Source organism: Oncorhynchus keta, chromosome 24 (genome assembly GCF_023373465.1).
Source record: "Oncorhynchus keta strain PuntledgeMale-10-30-2019 chromosome 24, Oket_V2, whole genome shotgun sequence".
In the NCBI taxonomy this organism is placed as follows: domain Eukaryota; kingdom Metazoa; phylum Chordata; class Actinopteri; order Salmoniformes; family Salmonidae; genus Oncorhynchus; species Oncorhynchus keta.
Window position 1 is genome coordinate 38,821,009 of NC_068444.1, and position 16,261 is coordinate 38,837,269.

Genomic DNA, 16,261 nt, shown 5'->3' on the forward strand with positions numbered 1-16,261 from the left:
GCTTAGCGTAAATTGAATAGATCAACAGATCAGTACGGAACGGTTTTATTGACATTTTGAAGAGTACGAAAAAACACAATTTCCCGAGATGCAATGCGTGTGCGACGTCAGGATTTTTTTAATACATGAAAGCAAGCTAGCAAGGGCTGCAGTGCATCGGTGCACGATTTATAATGTTTTCCTAAATATCTTTGAGTGTAGCGAACATCTCACAGTTATGAGTTGAATTGCAATTTATTTAACCTAGCTGGTTCTGTCATTTCAGAAGATACGTTAAGGTGAGTGGAATATTTAGATGATTGACATATCAATGGTGTCAATAATTAGCAAGCTAGCTATAGCTAGCCGTCATAATTGGCAATATTTTGTAATCGACATATATCTCCGATTGCAATCTCGTGTAGGGGTCTGCCTGTGAAAAAGTCTGCTATCAAGATTGCCAGGCAGGTGGAGTAGTTATAGCTGGCTAACGTTACTCGCACCTCGCACACTATTGTTTGTTCAGTGTGGTAGCCAGCGGCAACAGCAGCAGAGATTGACCCTGTAAAATATAGACCTAAATAGTAGTTAGGCCTATGTTATTTGTACACCTGCAGATATTCAACATATTTTGACAGCGTTGATGGTGTGATCATATAAATATAATGCTTTAGGATGTGATAGCTACTTACTGTCCATTTGTGACTGGATGAACATTCTATTTTGTTGATTGTTCTTTACGTGTGAATGTCTGACAGCGAATTTGCATCCCTCAGATTGTAGAATTAGGCAGTTTTCTGCAGTATAATGACCCCAGTAAGCAACTCCATCATTCCCTAGTTCCAGTGCTGTCAACACAAGAGCACATCTCTAAACTGAGGACTGAAAACGTTCCATTGGGAGTAAAGAGACACACAGCAGTGGCAGTGTTGCCCAGAGATAGAAAGATCACAAATGAACAGAAACAACACACATTTGGAGTCTGTGCAGTTCGCCAATTGCCAGGCCTGTGCTGCAGACACAGAGGCTAAACCAGTCTCGAGGACAGACGGCAAAGCTTATTATCAGGGCAGAGCAGAGGAGACTATTTCCAAGCTGAGAAGATTTGGGGGTTGCCATAGAGACCGCTTACTCGGCCTTACTTAAAAAAACAATTTTTTTGACCCACCCCCAGATAAAGAGCTTAATTGTTCTGTTTTAAAATACATGTTAAAGGGGTTAATCTGAGATTGAGAAAAAAAAAATTCTGATGGTGCTGTTCAGGTTTAGAGCTTGATCTCATGTTTAAAAAATATTTATATGGGTTTGTTCCAATATGTCACTCTGTACTCTACCTTTGGCTCCCGAGTAGCGCAGCGGTCTAAGACACTGCATCTCAGTGCTAGAAGCATCACTACAAACCCTGGTTGGATTCCAGGCTGTATCACAACTGGCTGTGATTGGGAGTCCCATAGGGCGGCGCGCAATTGGCCCAGCGTCGCCCGGGGTTAGGGCCTGGCCAGGGTAGGCCATCACTGTAAATAAGAATTTGTTCTTAACTGACTTGCCTAGTTAAATGAAAAAAATGTAATAAAAGCAAGTGTAGTAGGTAGCCGAGGGAGTCAACAGCCGGTTGATCTGGCTGGAAATCGTCCCTACTCTTTTCCAGTTCCACACAGGCCTTTCTATGACTTTGATGGCATGCTGCCATATGCCGGTCAATGATCTCATTCATACTGGTTGACCTCGTGTTCACCTGTTGGCATTATGACATTTCTTTCATTCCATCTGCGCTGCTTGTAAAGAGAGATCACACGTACTCCCTCTGCATAATGACAACAGAGGGGCAGTGTTGAAGGCCAAGCGGCTGGCCACAGTGACGGTCCCAGCACTAATAATTGATTATCAGGCCAAACACATTTACGTGTTTAACAGATGCCCCTCTTCACTTTTCTCAACTTTTTTGTGGTTGAAAAGTTGTACGGAGAAATTGCACGATTTATAGGAAAATGAATGTCCTCAAGCTTCTATTAAAGAGAGACACAACATTCCCTTTTGGATTATGGCTGAACTTTATACACTGCTCAAAAAAATAAAGGGAACACCAGAATAACACATCCTAGATCTGAATTAATTAAATACTTTTATTAAATACTTAATTTTTACATAGTTGAATGTGCTGACAACAAAATCACACAATTATCAATGGAAATCAAATGTATCAACCCATGGAGGTCTGGATTTGAAGTCACACTCAAAATTAAAGTGGAAAACCACACTACAGGCTGATCCAACTTTGATGTAATGTCCTTAAAACAAGTCAAAATGAGGCTCAGTAGTGTGTGTGGCCTACACGTGCCTGTATGACCTCCCTACAATGCCTGGGCATGCTCCTGATGAGGTGGCGGATGGTTTCCTGAGGGACCTCCTCCCAGACCTGGACTAAAGCATCCTCCAACTCCTGGACAGTCTGGTGGATGGAGCGAGATGATGTCCCAGATATGCTCAATTGGATTCAGGTCTGGGGAACGGACGGGCCAGTCCATAGCATCAATGCCTTCCTCTTGCAGGAACTGCTGACACACTCCAGCCACATGAGGTCTAGCATTGTCTTGCATTAGGAGGAACCCAGGGCCAACCGCACCAGCATATGGTCTCACAAGGGGTCTGAGGATCTCATCTCGGGTACCTAATGGCAGTCAGGCTACCTCTGGCGAGCACATGGAGGGCTGTGCGGCCCCCCAAAGAAATTCCACACCACGACTGACCCACCGCCAAACCGGTCATGCTGGAGGATGTTGCAGGCAGCAGAATGTTCTCCACGGCGTCTCCAGACTCTCACATCTGTCACATGTGCTCAGTGTGAACCTGCTTTCATCTGTGAAGAGCACAGGGTGCCAGTGGCGAATCTGCCAATCTTGGTGTTCTCTGGCAAATGCCGAACATCCTGCACGGTGTTGGGCTGTAAGCACAACCCCCACCTGTGGACGTCGGGCCCTCATACCACCCTCATGGAGTCTGTTTCTGACCGTTTGAGCAGACACATGCACATTTGTGGCATGCTGGAGGTCCTTTTGCAGGGCTCTGGCAGTCCTCTTCCTGCTCCTCCTTGCACAAAGGCGGAGGTAGCGGTCCTGCTGCTGGGTTGTTGCCCTCCTACAGCTCCTCCACGTCTCCTGATGTACTGGCCTGTCTCCTGGTAGCGCCTCCATGCTCTGAACACTACGCTGACAGACACAGCAAACCTTCTTGCCACAGCTCGCATTGATGTGCCATCCTGGATGAGCTGCACTACCTGAGCCACTTGTGTGGGTTGTAGACTCCGTCTCATGCTACCACTAGAGTGAAAGCACCGTGAGGCACTCAAAAGTGACCAAAACATCAGCCAGGAAGCATAGGAACTGAAAAGTGGTCTGTAGTCACCACCTGCAGAACCACTTCTTAATTGGGGGTGTCTTGCTAATTGCCTATAATTTATATCTGTTGTCTATTCCATTTGCACAACAGCATGTGACATTTGTCAATCAGTGTTGATTCCTAAGTGGGCAGTTTGATTTCACAGAAGTGTGATTGACTTGGAGATACATTATGTTGTTTAAGTTTTCCCTTTATTTTTTAGAGCAGTGTATTTTAGTCTCTCCTAAAATATCATGATTAGCTTGCTAGGCGTTGAACTAAGGTTGCTATACAGCAGGGATGGGCAACTGGTGGCCTCCCCTTTAAAAAAAAAGAATGCTGAACTGTCTGGGTCTCAACTTGCTGTTGAGAGTTACAATCGTAGAATACATAAAGTGCAATTTTGAAATGTGGTTGTGCATCAGCAGCAACATCTCTTATGTCAGTCACTGACATTCACTCAATTAGCCCATGTAAGCTAAAACAATTTTGATTGGTCAATTAGTCGAGCCAGCTGTCTAAACTTGTAGTAATCATGGTTGAATTACTGACCGGGGAGCCCCCATTGATTTTTCTTTGTCACACTCACTCCGATATCATTAAAAACAGTAAACATTTCTCTCAACCCTATTCTCATCGATGGGGCTGTAGTGGAGCAGGTTGAGAGCTACAAGTTCCTTGGCGTCCACATCACTAACATGGTCGAGCCACACCAAGACAGTCGTGAAGACGGTACGACAAAAACCTATTTCCCCCTCAGGAGACTGAAAAGATTTGGTATGGGTCCACAGATCCTCAAAAGGTTTTACAGCTGCACCCTGGAGAGCATCCTGACAGTTTGCATCACTGCCTAGTATGGCAATTGCTCGGCATACGACCACAAGGCACTACAGAGGGTCGCGCGTACGGCCCAGTACATCACCAGGGCCAAGCTTCCTGCCATCCAGGACCTCTACACCAGGCGGTGTCAGAGGAAGGCCCTAAAATTGTCAACTACTCCAGCCACCCTAGTCATAGACTGTTCTCTCTGCTACCGCACGACAAGCGGTACCGGAGCGCCAAGTCTAGGTCCAAGGGGCTTCGAAACAGCTTCTTCCCCCAAGCTATAAGACTCCTGAACATCTAATCAAATGGCTACGCGGCCTATTTGCATTGCCCCCACCCCCCCCTTCTACGTTACTGCTACTCTGTTATCATCTCTGCATAGTCACTTTAACAACTCTACCTACTCTGTACCGGTACCCCCTGTATATACAGTGAGGGAAAAAAGTATTCGATCCCCTGCTGATTTTGTACGTTTGCCCACTGACAACGAAATGATTAGTCTATCATTTTAATGGTAGGTTTATTTGAACAGTGAGAGACAGAATAACAACAACAAATCCAGAAAAGCGCATGTCAAAAATGTTATAAATTGATAATGATTTAAATAAGTATTTGACCCCTCTGCAAAACATGACTTAGTACTTGGTGGCAAAACCCTTGTTGGCAATTCCAGAGGTCAGACGTTTATTGTAGCTGGCCACCAGGTTTGCACACATCTCAGGAGGGATTTTGTCCCACTCCTCTCTGCAGATCTTCTCCAAGTCATTAAGGTTTTGAGGCTGACGTTTGGCAACTCCACAGATTTTCTATGGGATTAAGGTCTGGAGACTGGCTAGGCCACTCCAGGACCTTAATGTGCTTCTTCTTGAGCCACTCCTTTGTTGCCTTGGGTCATTGTAATGCTGGAATATCCATCCACGACCCAATTTCAATGCCCTGGCTGAGGGAAGGAGGTTCTCACCCAAGATTTGACAATACATGGCCCCGTCCATCGTCCCTTTGATGCGGTGAAGTTGTCCTGTCCCCTTAGCAGAAAAACACCCCCAAAGCATAATGTTTCCACCTCCATGTTTGAAGGTGGGGATGGAGTTCTTGGGGTCATAGGCAGCATTCACTCCCTTTAAGAAGGTGCTCCTAATCTCAGCTCGTTAGCTGTATAAAAGACACCTGGGAGTCAGAAATCTTTCTGATTGAGAGGGGGTCAAATACTTATTTCCCTCATTAAAATGCAAATCAATTTATAACATTTTTGACATGAGCTTTTCTGGATTTTTTTGTTGTTATTCTGTCTCTCATGGTTCAAATATACCTACCATTAAAATCATAGACCGATAATTTCTTTGTCAGTGGGCAAACGTACAAAATCAGCAGGGGATCAAATACTTTTTTCCCTCACTGTAGCCCCACTTGTTATTTACTGCTGCTCTTGAATTATTTGTTATTCTTACATTTTTGGGGTGTTTTCTTAACTGCATTGTTGGTTAAGGGCTTGTAAGTAAGCATTTCACTCGTCAGCGACGTTGTTGCTGGTGATGTCTAGTGAGGACCTGACTTACAAATGGCCTACAAGCCCGCAGTCCAGCCTCTCTCAACCTATTGTGGACATTCTGAGCACTGATGGAGGGATTGTGCGTTCCTGTTGTAACTCGGGCAGTTGTTGCCATCCTGTACCTGTCCCGCAGGTGTGATGTATCGATCCTGTGCAGGTGGTGTTACACGTGGTCTGCCACTGCGAGGATGATCAGCTCTCGGTCCTGTCTCCCTGTAGCTCTGTCTTAGGAGTCTCACAGTATGGACATTGCAATGTTTTGCCCGGGCCACATCTGCAGTCCTCATGCCTCCTTGCAGCATGCATAAGGCACGTGCTCGCAGGGACCCTGGGCATCTTTTTTTGTGTGTTTTTCAAAGTCAGTAGAAAGGCCTCTTTAGTGTCCTAAGTTTTCATAACTCTGACCTTAATTGCCTACCGTCTGTAAGCTGTTAGTGTCTTAACGACTGTTCTACAGGTGCATGTTCATTAATTGTTTATGCTTCATTGAACAAGCATGGGAAACAGTGTTTAAACCCTTCACTATGAAGATCTGTGAAGTTATTTGGATTTTTACACATTTTCTTTGAAAGACAGGGTCCTGAGAAAGCGATGTTTTTTTGTTTTCTGAGTTTATTTATAAATAAACTGAATTACATTAAGTAATAACTTTAAGAAAACTAACCTACAGCACTAGACTAAATCCACTTGTCATCCTTGTGGTATTGAGAGAGAAACATGGTAATGCTTTCACTGATTGCACATAAAGGAAGATAGTTCCTACATCAGGGGTGGGCAACTCAGTCCTCGAGGGCCTGATTGGTGTCACTTTTTCTCTATCCCTAGCAAACACAGCTGATTAATCAAATTGCATTCTAATCTGAAGATAATGATTAGGTGATTGTGGAGTCAGGTGTGTTAGCTGGGGCTGAGGCAAAACTGTGACACCAATGAAATTGCCCACCCCTGTCCTACATGAAAGTGCTTGCTTTATCCAACTAATCTTGTCCTTTCTGTTATTCTGTGAACCCCGTTCATTGCTGCTCTCAGCTATATTCTTTTGATTTGCTCGCTCCGCTCACTTTTCAAAAAAAGAAATCACATTTAATAAAATGTGTATGGCCTTAGCATTCTGGAGAGCCTTGGTGCTCCGTCCTATCTAAGGAAATTCATCCTTGGGCTTTTGGTGTCTTTATAAGGTTACCGGTTTTGCATTCCCAAGGTCTTTCTATGGAAGGCTCAGCCACAGAACTGTATTTCTCATGCATTATTAACATTAGAAGTTCTGTGAGAGTGGGCACACTTATTACCTGATAGCCCTGTCCTATTTTCTGGGCATGCCTAATGTGTCCTTTGGCTCCAATGGAAACAGCACTCAGCTGGATTTAATTACTTTAATGCCTTGACTTTGCTCTGTGGAGAGGAAAACCATGTGCTGAGCAGGAGTCTCTCTTGATTAGTTTTTTTTTAAGACAGATTTGGTTCTTGTCTGTCTCAGACAATAGTCTTTTCTTGGAGGGGGGGTTTGCAGCATTTAATTGAGGTGAGGGCCTTTTTGGGGGGAGAGTGGAATTCCACCCTCTTTGTATTTTATTCATGTTTTATTCAGGCATTAGATTATTCAGACAGATAAGAATTTGAAGGGGGAGCTTGATGAGGAGAGGAGGCGTTGTAGGATGGGTGGATGTGGCAATTGAACCCGGGTCTCCGAGGTCGTAGTATATGTCGAGCTGTGAGTGTTGCCACTAGACCGTGGGTATTATATCCCCAAAGGAAAGCGTGACCATGATGATATCATCTGCGATATGGATGACCGCACATTCCAAGTTGTTCTTCCTGGTCGTAGTAGTTTTTCACCTGCTTCTGTGTTGTGTGTCTGTCCGCGTGTGTGTGGAAGGCGGGGGCATGCGCAGCTGGAGGTGGCAGTTCTCCAGGATGATGCGTCTGTGCCTGCGCTGGTGCCGGCTGTGCCCTAAGCGAGGGGGTCGACCCAGCAAGCCCCAGAGGAAGCTACGAGAGCTGTGGAGCTACTGGAAGCTGCTGCTCAACTCCCTCTACTTCAACAGCCTTACCAACTCTGACACCTGCCTGGACTGTGTCTTTGAGCCCGTCTACTGGATAGTCGACAATGTGACTCGCTGGTTTGGGGTGGTAAGTAAATGGCTCAATTTTCTGTGTAGATGTACAGTCAAATATTTGTGTTTTTATTGTATTTCATTAAATGTAGGCCAGTTAATCAAATCTCCCATGTTCGGTTACATTACCCCGTTTTGCTATTCTATTTCTCACAGTATTTTCACCTTTCACGTACCCTCATGAGTTCCTCCCTCTGTTCGTGCCCCTCTCTTCTGTTCCCAGGTGTTTGTGTGCCTGGTGATTGCCCTCACCAGCTCTGTGCTGGTCATTGTCTACCTGTGCCTGCTGCCTGTCATCCTCAACACCTACCCACTGCAGTGGATCGTCTGGCACCTCACTTACGGCCACTGGGTCCTCATGATGGTCCTCTTCCACTACTATAAGGCCACCACCACCTCCCCTGGACACCCACCACAGGTGAAGTGCCCGCTCCAATGCCTGCACGAAAACTGTTTTGGGGAAATACTAGGAAGACAGGCTATAGGCTTGATTCTGAAATAACTTCATGCTTTTTTTCGGATTGTTGTTTCTCAGGTTAAAAGTGATACACCGTCAGTGTCCATCTGTAAAAAATGCATTGTCCCCAAACCAGCCAGAACTCACCACTGCAGCATCTGCAATACGTAAGTTAAAGACTCTGTCAGTCATCAAATGATGTCATTAAGAAATAAAACACCTCCACTGGATAGCTCTAGTCCATGGCACAGGTCAATCACACTGGATAGCTCTAGTCCATGGCACAGGTCAATCACACTGGATAGCTCTAGTCCATGGCACAGGTCAATCACACTGGATAGCTCTAGTCCATGGCACAGGTCAATCACACTGGATAGCTCTAGTCCATGGCACAGGTCAATCACACTGGATAGCTCTAGTCCATGGCACAGGTCAATCACACTGGATAGCTCTAGTCCATGGCACAGGTCAATCACACTGGATAGCTCTAGTCCATGGCACAGGTCAATCACACTGGATAGCTCTAGTCCATGGCACAGGTCAATCACACTGGATAGCTCTAGTCCATGGCACAGGTCAATCACACTGAGCGACTTTCTCTTTCATTCCAGGTGTATTCTGAAGATGGATCACCACTGTCGTATCCTTTCGAGACCAACAAACATCTCATCTCTCAGATTCCTTTAAAACTATATGTTTTACAGCATTGTAAAACCCTGTGCAGTCATACAGTTAAATCATATTGCCTTCCTCCATGTTTTATCTTTTGTTAGATCTGCCTCATTAACTTTGACCTTAACTTGCCTTGTGATGCTAGCCTGGCTCAACAACTGTGTGGGCCACTTCAACCACCGCTACTTTTTCTCCTTCTGCCTGTACATGACCATGGGCTGCATGTACTGCAGCGTCAGCTGCAAAGACATGTTCATAGAGGCCTACAACGCTGTCGAGGTGAGGCAGACCAAGAATGTCAACTTCTTAGAGGTTCTAGGAGGCTTGACACTGACTTTCAAATAATATTCTGAGCACTGCCATCCATGTAATGTAATCATGTCTTGTTATTGACATGTGACCCAAACACCCTGATTGAGTGAGGCCGCTTGGTTCGTGACTGTTTGGTTAGAGTCTGGCATGTCTTTGCCACATTTTCCTTCTCTTATGTGCTAGATATATGGCATGGTCTTTTCAGAGAGGTGAGCGAAAGGCCTTACATTCTGAGCAAGCTGTGTAAAGTTCACTGCCGCTAGTTTAGCTGAAGAGACAGGCGGCAGCCGAGCAAAGACGGCGAACAGACCACAAAGTGTAGGGATCAAGGACATCAGATCACATGACACGTTAACGGCAATGTAATACACTTGTTTATCTTCAAGTCCACTGAGAAGGCTGGTGGTGTGCAGATAACTGGATGCCGTTGTGTATATAACCAGTCAGATTGTTTCTTATGTAATCTAAAGCCTCCAGGCTCAAGGCCACTTACTGTTCTCACACCAATCATTCATGGCAAGATGGGAGTTTATATAGTAATAGATCCTATGGCTCTGAGCCAACACCTCACTGTTTGAAGATGTATATCTTTTTTAGTGTTTCAATCGCTCTGACGTATGACACGTGTTCTTTTTTTAGTGTTTCAATCGCTCTGACGTATGACACGTGTTCTTTTTTTAGCTACATAGAAGATGGGAGGTACCGTTCTATAATAATCACCCTGGCCCTATAACACATCTAGCCTATAGTTTCCCTTAGCATTATGAGTTGTGATTGAGCTAGTCAAGGGCACCAACTTGACTGAAGCTGTGCGTGTGTCCCAAATGGCACTTTATTCCCTATGTAGTCCACTACTTTTGACTCGAGCCTTATGGGCCCTGGTCAAACGTAGCGCACTCCATAGGGAATAAAGTGGCATTCGGGATGCAGCCAGTGTATGAATTGCCATTGTTCCACTAGCGCTTCCACCGCAGTGTGGAAGCCACAGGGGGAGCCAGTGATGGGAGTAGGGCACGGACTGCTCCTCAGTCTCCTTGAGCTCATGACTGGCCTGGTACTACAAAAGGTTCTTGAAACCACTGAACTCAGAACTGGTGCGTTGACCGGAATTAACTTGTAGAGGGTCCGCACTCAAAAAATAGATTTTCAAAGTTCTTATTTTTTTGGTCAGGTAGTACAGACTGACAGACAGGCTGTGAAGGTCCACTGGGCAGTGATGGGTCTCACTGTCAATTAACAATCAACATTTAATTGAGAACAATTTGGCAATCATCTCCCTGTATAGTATGGGGTTTTATATGTGGGCGACTCCACACCAGCATTGTTGGTACTTGTAGAGTATATTGTTCCAAACAATGTCTTTTAAAGGACAAGTTTTTTTTATTTTTCACAACCAATTCTCTATTTTTGATTGTAAAATGGCATGTTATAGAAGGGTCCAGACACCTTTGTCATGATTTCACATTTTTCAGAAACTTTCCCCAAACAGCAAATCACTTCCTTATTCTCAATTTGTAGTATGGGGGCCTGAAAAAACATGAACAGGGGCTCCAAAACCACAAAAAGATGTCCTTCATTGTAGTGATGCAGGTCTTTAAATGTTGTACACATGAAATTGTCATTCCAAACTTTATCCGCAAAGTTCTATTCCATTTTGTTGCGACTCGAGCGATACCTCTCCGTCCACTCGGCAGGTAATTGCTGAAATAAAGGACACATTCGGGTTACAAAGTATATTGAAAGCTTGGGGTGCTTCCAGACTTGTAGAATCTATGCCAAGGCGCATTGAAGCTGTTCTGGTGGGTCGCGGTGGCCCAACGCCCTAGTAAGATGTTTTATGTTGGTGTTTCCTTTATTTTGGCAGTTACCTGTAGCAGCAGGCTACACAGAGACTGGAACAGTTGGATAGGGGAACTGCTCGAGTCACGCAACACGGAATATAGTGTTTTGGATTGACACAATTTCACGTGTACTTCTAAAGACCTGCATCACCATACTGAGAGCTTTGCTGTTTCTAAAATAACGTATTTGGGTGATTTTTGGAGCCTTATGGTATGGGGGCCCCCCCCATACTACACGAGGATGAGGAAGTAATTTGATGTTTGGGGTTAGTTTCTCAAACATGAAATCACAAAAGTTATCTGGACCCTTTTATAACATGCCGTTTAGTTGTAATAAAGAAAATAGGAAGATAATCATTTTTTGTGTTGAATAAATGAATGTTGAAACTTAAAAATATATATTTTTTTATTTAACCTTTTTTTTTTATCTAGGCAAGTCAGTTAAGAACAAATTCTTATTTAAAATGACGGCCTACCCCGGCCAAACCCTAGCACTGAGATGCAGTGCCTTAGACTGCTGCGCCATTCTAGAGCCCTAAAATCAAGACATACATGTTTTATAGCACACTATAAGGAGTATAATCACACCCAGATGTTGTCTGTATCATGTATGGTTCACCGATCATAGGGTCTTACAGGAGGCATGTATAGGTAGCTCTAAAAGGGCTTAACATTTCCATTTTCTCCTATGGTTTGTGATAGCTGTAAAGAGTATGTCAGACATCAGACTTCCTCCCAAGTTTTTTCTGGCAATTCTCACAATCTGAGATACCAAAACTATTATCAGCCTACACTGGCATGGAGTCGGCCATGTTTCACTGCCCAGTGAGACCGCAGTCCTCTCCTCAAGTCAGGCACAGTCCCCTGTGATTAGTAGTTATTTTTTAGGTCCCTTGGCTGTGAATGGCTATAGACTTGGCATTTTGTATTTCGCTTCTTTGCCACCCGTTGCAATTGGAGGACTGTGGATGTTTCCTGTTAGCCTTTTTGTGGTTGGTTGTTCAATCCTGTAGAATACTCAGTGGCATCACATTAAGTAGTTACAACTGCTGTACATGGATGTTTTTTTTCACATGGTTTTGCTTTCCGTCTAGAGCTACTATCAGACGCCACCACCACTGTTTTCCTTCAGAGAAAAGATGGTCCACAAGAGTGTCATTTTCATTTGGGTGCTAACAAGGTGAGACACGTTTGTAACTTTAAAAAAAAGTTGTTGACGTCAACCGCTATGGCTGATCTGTGTACACTATATACAGTGGGGCAGAAAAGTATTTAGTCAGCCACCAATTGTGCAAGTTTACCCACTTAAAAAGATGAGGCCTGTAATTTTCATCATAGGTACACTTCAACTATGACAGACAATGAAAAAAAAAAAAAATCCAGAAAATCACATTGTAGGATTTTTCATTAATTTATTTGCAAATTATAAGTATTTGGTCACCTACAAACAAGCAAGATTCCTGGCTCTCACAGACCTGTAACTTCTTCTTTAAGAGGCTCCTCTGTCCTCCACTCGTTACCTGTATTAATGGCACCTGTTCGAACTTGTTATCAGTATAAAAGACACCTGTCCACAACCTCAAACAGTCACACTCCAAACTCCACTATGGCCAAGACCAAAGAGCTGTCAAAGGACACCAGAAACAAAATTGTTAGGCCTGCACCAGGCTGGGAAGACTGAATCTGCAATAGGTAAGCAGCTTGGTTTGAAGAAATCAACTGTGGGAGAAGTTATTAGGAAATGGAAGACATACAAGACCACTGATAATCTGCCTCGATCTGGGGCTCCACGCAAGATCTCACCCTGTGGGGTCAAAATGATCACAAGAACATGGGGTGGTGAATGACCTGCAGAGAGCTGGGACCAAAGTAACAAAGCCTACCATCAGCAAGGGCATTGAAGATGAAACGTGGCTGGGTCTTTCAGCATGACAATGATCCCAAACACACCGCCCGGGCAACGAAGGAGAGGCTTTGTAAGAAGCATTTCAAGGTCCTGGAGTTGCCTAGCCAGTCTCCAGATCTCAACCCCATAGAAAATCTTTGGAGGAAGTTGAAAGTCTGTGTTGCCCAGCAACAGCCCCAAAACATCACAGCTCTAGAGGAGATCTGCCTGGAGGAATGGGCCAAAATACCAGCCACAGTGTGTGAAAACCTGGTGAAGACTTACAGAAAACGTTTGACCTCTGTCATTGCCAACAAAGGGTATATAACAAAGTATTGAGATAAACTTTTGTTATTGACCAAATACTTATTTTCCACCATCTGCAAATACATTAATTAAAAATCCTACAATGTGATTTTCTGGATTTTTTTTCTTCTAATTTTGTCTGTCATATTTGAAGTGTATCTATGATGATAAATTACAGGCCTCATCTTTTTAAGTGGGAGAACATGCACAATTGGTGGCTGACTATATACTTTTTTGCCCCACTGTATATATATATGACAGTATGTGGACAACCCTTCAAACGAGTGGATTTTGGCTATTTCAGCCACACCTGTTGCTGACGTGTATAAAATTGAGCACACAGCCATGCAATCTCCATAGACAAACATTTGCAATAGAATGGCCTTACGGAAGAGCTCAGAGACTTTCAACGTGGCACCGTCTTAGGATGCCACCTTTCTAACAAGTCACTTCTGCCCTGCTAGAGCTTCCCCGGTCAACCGTAAGTTCTCTTATTGTGAAGTGGAAACATCTAGGAAATATTTAGGATCAACAACGGCTCAGCCGCAAAGTGGTAGGCCACACAAGCCCACAGAACGGGACTGCGAGTGCTGAAGCTCGTATAAATTGCCTGTATTCGGTTGCAACACTCACTACCGAGTTCAAACTGCCTCAAGAAGCAACATCAGCACAAGAACTGTTCGTCGGGAGCTTAATGAAATGTGCTTCCATGGCCGAGCAATCGCACTTTACCATAGTCCGATGGACGGATCTGGGTTTGGCGGATTCCCGGAGATTGCTACCTGCCCGAATACATAGTGCCTACTGTTAAGTTTGGTGGAGGAGGAATAATGGTCTGGGGCTGTTTTTCATGTTTCGGACTAGGCCCCTGAGTTCCAGTGAAAGGAAATCTTAATGCTACAGCATGACAACTTTGTGGTAACAGTTTGGGGAAGGTCCTTTCCTGTTTCAGCATGACAATTCCCCCATGCACAAAGTGTGGTCCATACAGAAATGTTTTGTCTAGATCGCTGTGGAAGAACTTGACTGGCCTGCACAGAGCCCTGACCTCAACCCCACCGGGATGAATTGGAACGCCGACTGCGAGCCACGCCCAATGTCAGTGCTCACTAACGCTCCTGTGGCTAAATTGAAGCAAGTCCCCATAGCAATGTTCCAACATCTAGTGGAAAGCCTTCTCAGAAGAGTGGAGGCTGTTATAGCAGCAACGGGGGGACCAACTCCATATTAACTCCCATGATTGTGGAATGAAATGTTCGACGAGCAGGTGTCTACATACTTTTGTTAATATTCTCAAATTATACCTTTTTATCTTGAATCTAGTTTAATACAATCATGATCATGATTGCCGTTTTTTTTCCCTCCCTGCAGTTCGGTGGCAGTAGCTCTGGGAGGTCTGACACTGTGGCATGCTATCCTCATCACCCTAGGAGAGACCAGCGTGGAGAGACACATCAACAAGAAAGAGGTCAGACGCTTAAAGGAGAAAGGAAAGGTGAGGTTTATTGGATTTACTCAAATATCAACACGGTGTACCAGTTTGGAATTAACAACTAAAGCCTGTTTCTCTCTTGTAAGGTGTTCCGAAATCCATACCATTATGGGAAAATAAACAATTGGAAAGTGTTGTTTGGTGTGGAGGAGACCAGGTAAGCCTTCCAGATCACCACAAACTTCTAGACTGTTGTGAAACCTAAATGATTCTTCTTAGAGTTGGTTTGACTTCCTCTTCTCACAGTCACTGGTTGACCAGAGTCCTCCTGCCGTCTAGTCACACTCCCCATGAAGACGGACTGGTATGGGAATTCCCTCAGGCTCTCACCAGAAGAGACCCAATGACCATCTAACCTCACTACTCACTGCTGCTGGCCAGTTTCTCATCTCCACACTATGGCCCAGAATCTCTACTGGCTCCTGGATGGTGGAGTGAACAGAGGACTTCTCTTAGCCTCTGAGGAGTAGACCGTTTGGGCTTGATTAGTGACCCGTATGTCAAGGAACCTCTGGGTGTTAGGGGACCTTAATCTGCACTCCGGTCACTGTCATGTGAACTGTCTTTTTTCAACTGTCGTCCTGTCTTGTGAACTGATTGTTTTTTTTTTGTACTGGTAGGTATGTTGTCCAAAGATGACAATGTGTACTTTTTAATTGTACTGAAGTCACAGAAAAAGCAGTTAGGACTTTTTCAGTGCCAACAAAGAGCTTTTCACCAATGACTAGGTTAGAGCTAGATAACCACACACCTTGGCCATTCTCCATCTAGGGGTGAGTAGTCTGGAGACTTTTTGACAGACTTCCATAAACTATTCATATTATCGTTCAGGCTCTAGTTAGAACATGGTGCTCATATTACTGAGCAGTGCCCCAGCCAATATCCAGGGGTGATGTAATACTATGGTCGACCATGTAAAAAACGACACATTTCACTGAACCTATCCGGTGTATGTGACAACATCTACATAAGCGTATTAGGAATTTTCAAAAGATTCGTAACGTGCCGTGTGAAGTTAAACAAATATAAACACCTGTTAAAGATTTATCAGGCACTAATGCAAAGTACAGTTTTACTGGAATATGACATTTCTAACATTGTCTATTAATTATCTCGCCCCCATCACATATGGTAATGGATTTCCCCAGTAGCCATCTTTTAAGATCACTTAACATGGTTAAAAGCCGTTGAATGCAACTGACTTCCTCCCAACTGGTCTTGTGTTTGGCCACCATTTAGATTTATAATGGTCAGGGGATATTTCTATAATAGCCAGCCTGTTACAGTAGAAAGGGGTTACCTGGTTGCCATAGTGCAAAAATGTCCTCACTGCTGTGACATGACCAATAGGAGCTGTGCTCCATTATTGTACGCCGCATGTCTGTGTCATTTGCTTTTGATATTAGCTTGTATTGGTTAATATAAAATATTGTTTTTGGAGACTGAAGCTTCTT

General features: G+C 44.2%; 1 protein-coding gene across 3 annotated transcripts; it reads left to right on the top strand.

Annotated features, from left to right (window-relative positions):
* The first annotated feature begins 100 nt into the window (after positions 1-100).
* On the top strand, positions 101-16,254 carry LOC118357521 (palmitoyltransferase ZDHHC16B-like). 3 transcript variants are annotated; one of them, XM_035734706.2, is made up of 10 exons: positions 101-278; positions 7,605-7,858; positions 8,066-8,260; positions 8,378-8,466; positions 8,911-8,939; positions 9,117-9,250; positions 12,219-12,304; positions 14,687-14,810; positions 14,894-14,964; positions 15,054-16,254. In XM_035734706.2, the coding sequence occupies exons 2-10, from the start codon at positions 7,613-7,615 to the stop codon at positions 15,160-15,162; spliced, it is 1,083 nt and encodes a 360-aa protein (XP_035590599.1). In that variant the 5' UTR covers positions 101-278; positions 7,605-7,612; the 3' UTR covers positions 15,163-16,254. The 3 variants fall into 3 exon arrangements, with proteins under 3 accessions (XP_035590599.1, XP_035590600.1, XP_035590598.1); XM_035734707.2 differs by lacking the exon at positions 101-278 and adding an exon at positions 6,702-7,250; XM_035734705.2 differs by lacking the exon at positions 101-278 and adding an exon at positions 7,313-7,439.
* Positions 16,255-16,261: the final 7 nt, after the last annotated feature.

Excerpts from the sequence above, each read along its gene's own strand:
- LOC118357521 (XM_035734705.2), top strand. Across the intron at positions 8,940-9,116 it reads GAAGATGGATCACCACTGTC|CCTGGCTCAACAACTGTGTG; the intron begins GTATCCTTTCGA and ends TTGTGATGCTAG. Across the intron at positions 9,251-12,218 it reads AGGCCTACAACGCTGTCGAG|AGCTACTATCAGACGCCACC; the intron begins GTGAGGCAGACC and ends CTTTCCGTCTAG.